This window comes from Phocoena phocoena, chromosome 4, assembly GCF_963924675.1.
Source record: "Phocoena phocoena chromosome 4, mPhoPho1.1, whole genome shotgun sequence".
Lineage (NCBI taxonomy): Eukaryota > Metazoa > Chordata > Mammalia > Artiodactyla > Phocoenidae > Phocoena > Phocoena phocoena.
The window spans coordinates 131,407,861-131,420,941 of NC_089222.1; the positions used below are offsets into that span (position 1 = coordinate 131,407,861).

The window sequence follows — 13,081 nt, forward strand, 5'->3', positions numbered from 1 at the left end:
GTTTGAGAGAAAATACTCATGACGAGGACCAGCTCTTTCTCTGATTCAGCTGTTCATTCTGTGTAAATCAAAAAACTGCTCTGGTGTGTCCCCATACTAAAGAGTAGCAAGTTCAAAGGCCATCTCCTCTGTAATCTTCTACTTCATCTGTTCAGATGGGCACAGGGTCATCTGAGGAAGTCACCTGCAGAAGTATTTGGTGAGGGGGTGAAATGCCTGTCTTCATGCGGTTGATGATGGGAGCACACCTCTCCCTCATAAGGAAAAAGTAGGATAATCTGAAAAGTCTCTCACACTTTACCCTTTGTAGACCTCTGTTTTCATAGGTTGAAGAGTAGGAAAGGTCAGTGAGAGCATGATTGGAGTGATTGTTAATGAGACCTGAATGGTGTACCTGGTTGCATGTTCTGTGGCATTGGTTAGAAGTTTTCAGCACTCATTGTTAATTCAGGGGTAAAACGAACAATCACATTTGATAAAATTTAAATGGCTTTTAATGTCACATAGAGCAATAAAACTGGCTAGGTGTTTGGTCCATCTTATAGCCCATCTTTCTATTTTAAATAAGCACAATATCAACTATCTCAGACAAATTAGAACCTCTGTGATCCTTTGATAATTGATACTAGCATTTTACTATTACTGTCAGGAGTGTCCAACTCAGTTACAACCTACCTCTCTTAGGTTATAGCATAAGCCCCTCTTTCCTACTTTCTCTGTAGAGGAATAGAACCTCCCATCTCTACATCCCCAGTCTAGCATTCTTATAAATGCGAAGGTAGTTGCTGTTTAGCCGAACCCTGAAACCCTTCCTTCTCCCCTCCCTTCCTTCTTCCCTTCCTTCCTTTTAGTCTATTAGTCCTAAATTTTTGAATTAATACATTTTGTGGGTGTATAATCTTCTTTGCTAGCATGTTATATTTTTTTAGGGTCTGGGTTACACTTGTGTCTTTTAAATTACAAATGACTTCTGAGATTGCCAAGGCAAATGCAAACATTTATATCCAGGAAGAATCTCTTCAATATGGACCCTTGTTTGAAAGATCTGATGTACTTTGTGAGTTTTTGGGAACTTGCAATATTTTGTTATATCTTTGGGGAGAAAAATAAGATCTGGAAAACATAAAGGGGGATGTAAGGAGGGAAAGTATGAATCCAAGTTCTTACCAAGAAAGTTTAAGAATGGAGGAGATGAGTAAAGTTTTATATTTTGGGGGTAATTTCATGGCCTCGGTTGGATTCATTTACACATTTAATAGGGCTAACATCCTAAACTGTGTGAGCCAGTCCTTGGGGGCAGTGGTGGAGAGGCTGATAATAAGGGGAAAATAAAATGCCGCACAAGTTACCAACATGGATGAAATAATTTTAAGGTCAAAGTGATTGAGTGCAGATAAAGGTCACTGGAGAGAGACAGAAAGAAATTAGGGAAAGTTTCAAGTACAGAATTAGTCCGGCCCTCTGTATATGTGGGTTTTGCATCTGGAAATTTCACTCTGTGGTTGGCTGAATCTGCAGATGTGAAGCCGATGGATATGGAGGGTCAACTCTGTTCATTGTACTTTGCCATTTTGCAGAAGGGACTTGAGCATCTGTGGATTTTGGTACCTGCTGCAGCTCCTGGAAACAATCTCTTGGCGATACCAAAGAACTGCTGTAATCAGTGGCATCTGACTTGAGTCTTTAAGTCAGGTTTGGATTTGGAGAGACGGAAGTGGTGAGAGAGAGGAGGAAATAAAAAAATTCCGCATAAACAGGAAGACATGATCCACACGCATGTTGTAGCTGTTGGTTGGTTCTGGGTCGATGAAATTAACCTGGTGTGTGTCTCCTAATAGCATTATTTTCCAGAGGAAGTCAGAAGGAAATCATCCCGGAAATCTATGATGAGATCATTAAACATTTCAGGGAAAGATACCCTTGCAATTTATTTCATTTGCAACCTGCATGCTTATGAATCACTCTGTTTGTTGGAATGTTGTGAAAAGGTCAAAACTAATTATATATTTATTATGATGAGCTTAAAATTCTAGCTGTCATTTGTTACCTTGTTTCCCTTGAGACAATGTAGACTCAATTCCATCCCTGCATTGGAGTTCAGAGTGTCATTTTTTAAAGCTTTAATGAAAATGTTTCTTTCATCACTATAATTTGGCTTATTATGCTTCATGCCACTAAATTACTTTTAAATCTTGGCATGGCTTTATTAAAAATGGTCTCATTTAAATTTGCTGCTCTAGGTACAGAATTCATCATGAAGACAAGAAAAAGCAGCCTGCAACTTCAGAGACAGTCTGGAAGTAGCTTAATGACAGATATAAAAGTACTGAAGACATTATCGACACATTTAAAATTCTCTCTTATGTTGGTTACTTGAAAATCTTTATCTTGTGTGTGTGTGTGTTTTCTGAGATTGTTATATTTTTTGGTCTCTTACTGAAGAAGTTGCCAGAATGTGCTCCTTGTGGGTAGATAGGAATTCAAATCCTAGAAAACTCAATGGCATTTGCAATCATAGTCTTTAAAAATCAAGTGTCCCAACAAAATTTCACCTCTGAAATTTGACCTATTCAATTCCAATATTCTCAAAGGCAAGGACTATATCTTCCTCAAAACTTGCTGCAAAGATTGTCATTCATTTTTCAGGAAGACTTTGTTTATTACTTGCTATATGCAAGAGGCTAAAAATCCTCTATAGAGTGATTGATATTTCAAAGAAATATGCTCATTCATTCTAGAAGTTTACAATCAGCTGGGAATTTACAATCTGATGGTGTCCTTTGAGATAACTGGAAACATGATGAGCCTTGAGATACAGTAATTATCATATCATGCCATTCACATGTTTTTACTATGATTTGAATGACTTGCCTTATGAATGAGAAGTGTTCAAAGAGTAATTTTAAATCTGTAATACAACTAATTCACAGATTCGGTGGAGAGTTCATTTTGTTATGTATTAAGGGTTAGAATGCTTAAATATTGCTTCTAGGAAACAATAGCGAACATTGATAAGTAGAGGAAATTCTTTATCTGCTCTGTTAAATGATGGTTCTTTAAAAACTGCTCCATGGATAGTTCTTTAAAAATTCAGTCAAGGTTTGCATTAAAACAAAAAGACAAGATTGTATAGTGCCGTGGTTAAGAGCCTCTGGACTCTAAGAGATTCAAGTTAGAATCTTAGTTCTTTAAACAGCAGGCAGTCTGAGTTTGGGGAGCTACTTAACATTTTTTCTTACAGTTTCCTTTTTTTGTGATGGGAGAGTACTAACTTTGTAAGGCTGTTGAGAGGATGCTATGAGATCATGTACGCTTGGGACAAAGCCTGAATTTGGTCAATGGTACTTAGCCTCCAAAAGTTAGGAAAGAATCACTGTGGTTGCGATGATGGAGCAGGGTTATGCTGCACCGTTTGCCACTTCATGGTTAAGTGACTTTGGGCAAGATATTTAACCTCTCTGAATTTCTGTTTTTAACTTGGTAAAAAATATTTCCTTTAGGGTTTACTATGACTATTACATGAGCAAATATTGTGAAGTACATACAATGTACCTGGATTTAGCTCATCCTTGTTAAATAATAGCTGCCTATAACAATCATTAACATCTGATGACATGACCTTGACATATACTGAGAGCATAGCCCAGGTCAGACTAAAACAATGGGATCTATCTATCTTTATCTATCTATCTATCTATCTATCTATCTATCTATCTATCATCACCTATCTATGTATCATCTATCACCATCTGTCTATATCTATATTGCCATATATCTATATGTGTAAAATTTTTCTCATAATATCCAAATGAAATGTCAAAGTCAATCTGACTCCCTCCAGGTCATCCTGGATTACTTTGATGGAGGGTAGTGGTCCCTTGCCTTCTGCTGGCTCCTTTGGATGAGGCTCCTTTTTAACATCAGTAGAGGTTTCAGCTTTGTTAGTGAAACTGTGTGGCTGTCAAGAAGAAGAAGCTTGAGACCGATGAGCAAAGTGTCCCAGGACTTATTGTCCAAATTAAGATACGCATGTGAAGGGTGTGGGGAGCCTAAACTACAGGACTTCACAATTTCAGGCTTAATGCAGGACCATTCAGGGCAAACTAGGATGTCTAGGCACTCTATTAATGAAGAAAAAGGGATAGGAAATGAGGGGTGAAAGGAAGGAAGAAGGATATGAATGTAAATAAACAAACAAACCAGACAGTACATGTCCACGAATCCATTTTGGAGTCTCAGTTAACCTACTAGGCTGTGTAAAAATGGAGTAACTTCTTTAATTGGGTATCTTATGGACAAAGCTTAAAAACAAGTCTCTCTGGTGAGCCTGTGACTTACTATGAGGACACTCACCTGCAAAGCCAGCCTGTTTCTGGATTTCTAAACATCAGCACGTCAAGATGGTCATTTCACTCCCAAGGCTTATGGAACTTTGAGTTACTACTTGTAAATGTAGTATATATGTCTCCACTCTGGGGGATTTACTGTTCCTATTTTGTCCTGCTTCTTCCTTCTACATGGTCATTATTTTAAAAAATATGACTGGAAAAAAGTTTCCCTCCATATACAGGACTAGACCTGAACAAACCTGAGAACTGAGGGTGCCTTTGAAGTTCCAGCCTCACCTTTTATCACCTCTTCCCCACTCCAGTAGGCACCTTCTCTAAGCACTCCATTACCTTAGGTGGAACGGCTTACTCGCCCTAACCCTGTGCACTTCTGACAGTGAATGCCTGTCCTCTCCTTCATCAGTGAATGCTTGTCCTCTCCTTGCTGTAAGCTGAAGGATCCAAATAATAAATGACTTGAGCAAGTAGACTATAATTTGAGCCAGTTTGTTACTTGATGCATTGGATCCTCTGATGTTGGAGAGACTCTGGTGGGCTTTACATTTTGGAACTGATAGAATTTATGTTTCTGTAAAAATCACACTGCATATATAGCTCTTAAGGATAACTTTCTCAGAATAAGCACTCTTAATTGTATTCCTCCTTTAAAACAACAATCGCAGGAGCTTCTTAATTAAGAAACTATTTAGTCCTTTTAGGTCAGGCAAAGAGTTAAACTAAAGCAGTAACTGCTGAGGTAGAGAAAAGAATACTGGTCAAATATAGTTTATCTTCACCTAGTTTTCTTTAACCTACTTCCTTCTTATTTCTGTCTCTCTCCAGCATCTTCTAGACTAAGAATGGAAAACTCTGAGCCCCATGTGTATCAGCAACCCCATGGGGCCAATGCAAGTAGTGAATAGTTTCTCTTCCATTTTCTCTGCACTGAAGGCAAGAAAGGCTCAGATTTGAAACTTGAAAGGAAAATAAATCTTAACTGTGAACATTGTATTTCAATCAACACTGACTTCCCTTTCTTTTCTTGAATATTTCACCTGAGCCATCTTTTCCTATTAACATCAAGAAATTGTTGAAGGAAGAAATGTTAGATCCAGTTTTTAATTAACTTTGCCATTTATTTCTACATAACTGTGTATGAGTCACTGTTCTTCAGAGGAGGGGATGAAAATCTGAAAGATTAATAGTTGATCTCAGGGAATTTTTTTCTGGACAAGGTTCCAGATATTCTGTAGTTTCTTCTTTTTCTCTCCCCTGAACTCATTAGCTTACTCTGTACTTCACCCCACCACACACAGACACACACAGAAACATATGCCCATGTGTACACATCAAATGAGTTTTCAGAATAAAAATATTGGGGGGAAAGGAAGGTGATTATATATTACATTTAGTAGTTAATATAAAAAAGCCCTGTTCTGCAGTTTTGCCTAGTTCAATATATTATGCCTTGAATAAAAATTCAGTTACTGATAAGTGAAGAGGAAAATGGTTAACGGGCTTTAAAATACCTAGAAGCCAGATTGACACACACACTTTATATATTAGAAGTTGATATACTTTTTTTTCCCACAAATTACTATAACTGTATGTGAAAGATTACAGCACTGTGATATTTTCTGAAATGAGAGAAAATATTGTACTGTTAAATTAGAAAATGTAAAATAGAATTCCTTTGGTATAATTTTTAATGAACTAAATAAACTGCATATTTGCCCTGTCATATTTTCATATCATTCTAGTTCATTTTCAGCTAGTTGGATTCATCATATTTCTATTTTTAATTTTTAAATATAAGCATCTTAATGCAGTTTTATGAGCTACATTGTCTTCTATTTGTTGTTAATAAAACTTGAATTGATCTGAAATCTGAGTGTTGATTACAATCACTGAAAAATATCTGTCCAGTGTCTGTTATTGCTATTTTCTTTTTTTTTTTTCCTTTTTAGGTCTGGAACTATTTTTGTACTTAAACTCTGGAGAGACTAGATTAAAAGTTTCTTTTAGTTGTAAAATAATCCTACAGAAACCAATGGGATTTAATTATATGAAATATTGATCCAATGCCTGCTCCTTTCTCATTGTTTTTTCCCAATACCTCAGCTTCCCAGCTAAGCATCCCTTCCTCCACACCCACTCCTCCACACCCAAATCCTGGTGTTTTCCTTGAACCCCCTCTTCTTTCCCTCATGACCACTTTCTGAACCTCTGGCTGCATGACTTGTGCCTCTAAGTTACCTCTGTCATGTAGCGGTCTCTCTGGTACTCCGCTGGCCCAGGCTATAATATCCTTCCTCTGGGTTACTGAGCAAGGGAACCTCTTTCTTCTCCTCTCAGTCTTCTTTCTCTCAGTTCTTTATTCTCAGCCAGAGTGGTTGTTACTGCTTAGCCCCATTGTACCTCCATGCATTTTAGCTACCAAGCTCCTTTTTCCTCCATCATTCTGGCCTTATTTCTCTCTTATTGCAGTGCCTTAGAATAACTACTTCCTCAACTGGAATGCTTGCCTTCTCCATCTGATGTCTCTCTCTGCACTAGATTAACTCACCCTCCTTCAGATCTTAGCTGTACCTTCCTCCAGGAAGACTTCCTTGTCTCATACCAGGTTCAATACTACTGCATGTTCCCACAGCTTCTGACCTCCATTGAGGAAGTGCTTAATCCTCCTTTGGGTAATAGAATGTTTTTCTTTTTTTCATTTTATTATAATATATGCGAGGGCAGGGACCACATCTCTCTTCCTTACTGTGGTATCCCCAGAACCTAGAATAGTGCCTCAAATGTGGTGGACACTTTTATTTTTTTGAATGAATTTTCCCTCTTTAGTATCCTTTTATATTCACAGATGTTCCAAGTAACAGTTAAACTATTTATAAAATTAGATTTTAAAACACAAAAATGAATGGTTTCATTTTACTATAATCACTAGGTATTTGGTATAAACTAAAAGAATTTTTTGAACTCAGTCAGAAATGGTTCTATCAAGCTGAAAAGGTAAGAGGATTCATCAAAATAGCAAAGTAGACAGCTGATGACACTTGGAAACCAAACATTGTGAATAAGAGCAAGTAATGGGGAACAAACCAACACTCAAAATTATTCTGGAAAAAAACCCTGTTGTTTTATTATTATTTAGAAAGAACACACAGCAATTTATTGGGATGAAAGAGAAAAGGTGAAATAAGTGAACATACAAATTAATTTCAAAAGAATCAGTGCTGCTTCCCAAGTAATCTCGGTCTATGTGAGCTTTTGAAACTTTTGTATTTCTTATATCTGTATGCATAAACGAGTTATGTATATAGATATATGGAAACACATACACAGGTGTCAGAAATCCTTTCTCCAAAAACCTGTAGCGAGCATGTGTTTTTCTTCCTGAAAGCTTCCTACAGGTGTTTTCCTGGCTCAAGCCACACTCTCTTTTCTCTGAGTTCGTCTTTGATGACAAGTGAGGATACTTGTGAAGGAAGATTTCCCCTTAGTTCTTGACTTTTTCTTTAGCTTTTTCTGATTTTTGAGTGAGATTCCCAGTTCTTCCATGATGGCATTGAAAGAGAGACACTAGAGAACATGAAATAATAGAGCATCAGTTTAACCCACTATCTCCGTGGTTCGTTGATCTGTCCCTTGCCTAGGTTTTTATGATTATGAGATATTGGTCTAAGACAACTGTGCCACAGGTAAATCCCCAGCCGGTTCCCACACCACCTCCTCCACCCACTGCCCCCCCACTCCCACCTTTTCTACTTGTGGAAACTGATTCGACAAGTGAGCTGGGCAAAATTTGGGGTTTTATTCACAAATGAAGTAGCATAAAACTACCCAGGTAGGCTCTCAAAATAGACAACTTACCTTTGCGGAGACACCAAAATAGAGTTAAATTAAGTCATTTCCCCCAGTGAGATGATCCAAACATTGATAGGATTATCAAGGCATACGGACACTTCAGTAATGCTATAGAAAATGAACAAACCTTCTCTACACCAAGGCTTTGTTTTTTTCTCCCATGAAACCTTACTTTGTTCCTAAAATAAAATCTAATTCTTGATGACTTTCCTTTCTGATAAAAAAAAAGAAAAAAAAAACAATTTTAAATTGTATATTTTCTCCAAAAAAACAGAGAGATCTGGCAGCAGCAATGATGCAGCTGTGGTTGAAATGAAAATAATATGGTACTGAACTGCACAGCAAAGATGATGGCATAATACAAAACAAAAATGGAATTATGATTATAAAATGTTATGCATATGCAGATGGCATATATATGCATACATATCTATTACAATTACACTATGTCTGTTCACATGCACAATATATAAATGGTGTAATAAGACATAATTTGCTGTCATTTCTTCCAGCCAAGATAAGATCTTTGAGTGACAAATTTCTGCTTGTATAGAGATTTCTACAAAGTAGTGTTGTTTTTGATGAGATTGCTCCTAAAACTTTCTATAAAAACCCAAAGGCTTTGGTAAAGTTTATGGAAGTGCAAGCATTATTCCTTTACCATTAACTCACAAAATAGACATAGTTGAAAGCCAAATGATAACATGTCACCGGATGATTTCTTTAGGATGTGAATGCCTGATAGGAAGAAATTGGTGCCCCATGTGTGCAGAGTATGGAATGTCTTCTGTGGTCCTTGGGTATCAATGTGCAATGTTCTTTTTTGAAAATTTACACTCCATTTTGTTCTATAAAAGAGCTGATGTATTTGATATAAGTAGTATTTTTAATTTATCTACTTGATTTGAAAACCAGACTTACAAATTTAGATTCTAGGTATAAATTATCCGCTTACCAGACATACACCTCTAAAAAAAACCTAGCTGTTTGCATATGAGTTCTTGTCTCTTTTGCACCTAAGTGTTTATAGGATTTGAATTTAATTTCCACTTTCCTATGGTATGAAAAAATGAAAATTCAGGTCACGCATGTTAATTTTCTTTCAAAGGGTAAGTTGTAGCTTCAGTGAATTGAGAGGGTGTCAGGCAATGCAAAGGAAAATTCAGGAATGTTTTCCATGAATTATACTTCAAAAAATGCTACAGCAAGTATGTCACAAATGAGATATAATTTTTGTAACATTATGTGATGTGAAATTTGTGTTGCTGCTAAGATGGAATGGATATTTTATAGTGTCACTGTGGTAGACAGTGTTGTATTGGGGTTTTGCAAACTTTGTTCAGAAATTTATCTGAATGGAAGAAAGTGTTTTTGCACAGGACATTTCTGGTTTCAGAAAGTTCATTAAAGTGGGAGGAGAGGAGAGAGGGAAGGAAGAAGTGTCAAGGATTTTACATACGCTGTTACACATAAACTTCACAACAGCCTTATAAAGAAAGAGTTATTATGCCCATTATATAGATGGGGAAATTTACTGTTAGAGATTTAGGTAACTTGCCTAAGAAATATGGCTCATAAGATAAAGAGCTTGCATTTGAACTCAGCCTGTCTGACTCCCCAAACTTAATTGCTTTCACTTGAAATCTGCTACACCATCATTAATTCTTTTTATTAAATTATTATAAAGTGCTTTCTGTGGATTCTTTCCCCATAAAATATGCTAAGAAATTATAATCTTTTTGTTTTATTTGAACTCTCAAATGTTTGATTTTAGACTCTTCACTTTGTTTTGCACTGAAATGACAAAAATGGGTCTCTAGATGTGACTCATGTGGAAGACACAACCAGTTTTACAACACAACTTGAAATCCTTCCTTAACCTCTTTTGGGTAAAGGGGCAGTCATAGATCTTATCTTGACAATATGTATCGTTTTTTCTTTAAAAACAAAATCCTCCTCCAAATTTTTTATTGCCTTAAAATACAACAAACTTCTTCTTTTCTTTCTTTCTTTTTTTTTTTTTTTGATTAACCCTGGGTATTTATTTCTTGCTGCCTGTGTGAGAGTGAATATAAATATAGTTTTATCAGTGGTCTGGTTTCTCTGTCTTTGGTCACAAACTGTGATTTCTTTTTGATTCTTGCTTTGTCTCCAGCTGTCAAAAAGAAAATGGCAAGATATGGGGGATGACCTTTCTGCTTCCAAGTTTTTGCTGTAGTCACAAAGAAAGATGACCTTTAAGGCCCCTACAAGCCATGAACTTGAGCAAGTCACACACTCTCATATCCACAGGAAATGAAACTGTGAAGGTCATCTTTCAGCACAGAGTGGCATGGGAAGGGCTCATATTCATTAATCAATTTGCCTATTATAATCTAAGAACTAAAACTATAAAGTTTTAGTTTATAGTTTATAGTTTATAGTTTTAGTTATAGTTTATAGTTTATAAACATATAAAGATTGAGCTTCTGAACTAGGATCAAAATTATAGTTGCTTTCCACAATTTTCACTTCTGGACTTGGTTTTCATGAACCCCTTCATGTTCATACAGCCACAGAAAAGCTATATTTAAAGCATGAAGGTTTACATTTCTAAACTCCTTCATTAGAGAGTATCAAGCATAATGATGTCGACCTAGCTGCTTTGCTCTAGAGGCAGGGAAACTAGGGGTAGGATACTGCAGCAGTATCCTCCAGTGCTTTGCAAACTCTAAAGTCCCCTGGTAGCTTGGATCCTAGGTCCTCCCATTTTTCTCTGGTGGATGGAATTCATATTTTTAGTGGATCTACATATATAACCATGAGTTATAGTTAGGAGTTGGCTCCTGGTGTCAGAATGCTGGAGTTGAAGTTACAGCTATGCTGCTTAGTAGCTGTGTTACACTGAACAAGGTGTTTATTTTCTCTTTGACTCAAGTTTTCTTATCTGTAAAATGGAAACAATAGTAGAGTCCTTTTCGTAGAGCTATTATGAGAATCATCAAGTTGACATACATAAAACACTTAGCATAATACTTGGCACATAGTAAGTACTCTCTTTCTTTAAAATAAAATGTTATACATCACTAGAAATATTTTAAGTCTACAGCACTCGCTGATCTATCATCTATCTATCTATCTATCTATCTGTCATTATCTATGTTTTTAGTGAAGTGGAAAAACAGTGACAGTTTGATGCTTCTTTAATTTTAACCTTTGCATGCCCTTCTCTGCACCAATTCCTTTGAACTTTTTATACCAGTGTTTTAGTTCAAGTAGGCTCTATACATGTTTAAAGCATAGAATTTTCAGTGTCTATTATTATTTGTTTTACACAGCCCATAACACGTTTTGGTGTTTATGTAATAATAGGCTTTATGACAGCTTGTATCTTGCGCATGATAGGTGGCCATCTATAAGAAGAGAATGGAAACTAACTGCAGTTCCTTGCCATTTAAAAGTATTATCATCTTTGTGCATAAGGACCCATTTACAGTGAATCCCCATGATGATAAGTTTGATAGGAAAATTCACTTATAAATGAATTTACAGTAGTAAACAATGTGACTGCCAGTTTTGCTGTTCCTGGCACTATCCAAAGATAAAGTGAGGGGTGTGTGTGTGTGTGTGTGTGTGACTTCTCTCATAGAAGAAAGGAAACTGAGAAATAGAAGTTAGTCTATTAGAGACTGTGGCTGAAACTTCAACTAACACTGTAGCTCTCTTGGCTTTAAAAGAAGGACCTGCTTCTTTATTCTGCAGAATGTCATCCCTCTTCTCCACTTCTTCAGTGCCTGTGGTGTGTCCCCCACGAGCCCCCCTTTCTTTCCTTTCTCCTGCCTTGTTTTACATCCCTCTTTGGCTTGTTTCTCTTTATAATTGTTGACTGCATGACATCTCCTTTGGATTAACCCCAAATATTTGATTTCTTGGTACTAGAGGGAACCTGAACATAAATTATTCTCCTCTCCTGACACCTTCATCCTTTTATTGCAAATACTGCCCTGGAAATGTTGGGGGGAGCTAATCAAGTTCTTGTTTTAAAATAAGCTGCCTTAGGGAAAAAAAAGTCTAGGGTGGAGAATGTTTTTTTTATGTTGTAGGAAAAGTTGTGTGCTAGAATTTGATTGTAGCTTACAATATTGAAAGAACCGAGGCTAAGCTTTCATACTGGTTGCAAACTTGGCGTCAAGATGTGAGTATCAGATTGATTCTCGTTGTATATTTAACATTTATGCATTCAGTGCTTTCATTCACTGGTAAATTTAGGAGAACTACTTTGAATATGTAATTTTAAGGGTTTTGCTGACAAATTATTTTTTAGAAGGTCAGGCCTAGCCAAGAATATAATACAGATTTTACAGTTTTCTCCCTTTAATTTATTAGGCTCCTTATTCAAAGACATTTGAAGTGATCTGTGACATTGTCTAGTAAATTTTCACCTTATGCTTAGAAGAAAAGAAGAATATAGATAACAGTAATGTCATTTTATAGGTGTAAAAATCTTTCATTTTATGTATAGATCTGCTTTAACTTAAAGGCAGGCTGTGATTTGAAGTCTTTGTAAAGACCGTTCTCAGTAAAATATAGAATATCAGTAAATACAGAGGGGATAGGTTGCTGAGAAATAATGCGATTATTACTACTATTACTATTATTTCCTTGGTTTTGTCAAATTATTGCCATAGCTGTGGGGAGACAGTGTCTCAATGAAGAATCCTACTCGTATGTTTGCTACCTGAAGGCTTTGGACAGTCTGGTCACCTATCTGCACAAGTGTTTTACTTCTTCACAGGATAATTGATAATCTAAGAACAGAGATCAGACTTTAATCATCCTGCATTAATTACAGGAAGGAATAAGGAAGGGGAGTCTTGGAGTAACTATACAGGCACCATCTTTGTGTG

General features: G+C 36.4%; 1 protein-coding gene across 7 annotated transcripts in view; it reads right to left on the reverse strand.

The window, feature by feature from the left end:
* Positions 1-7,448: 7,448 nt before the first annotated feature.
* The window catches only part of GRIK1 (glutamate ionotropic receptor kainate type subunit 1), a 419,735-nt gene continuing 414,102 nt past the window's right edge, over positions 7,449-13,081 (reverse strand). For 5 of the 7 annotated variants that reach the window (XM_065876420.1, XM_065876425.1, XM_065876424.1 and 2 more), the window contains one exon: positions 7,449-7,910. In XM_065876420.1, the coding sequence (XP_065732492.1) occupies positions 7,755-7,910 (156 nt within the window). In that variant the 3' untranslated portion in view covers positions 7,449-7,754. Of the gene's footprint in view, positions 7,911-8,322; positions 8,410-13,081 lie in introns of all 7 variants that reach the window. The other 2 variants (XM_065876417.1, XM_065876416.1) reach the window with 1 other exon arrangement.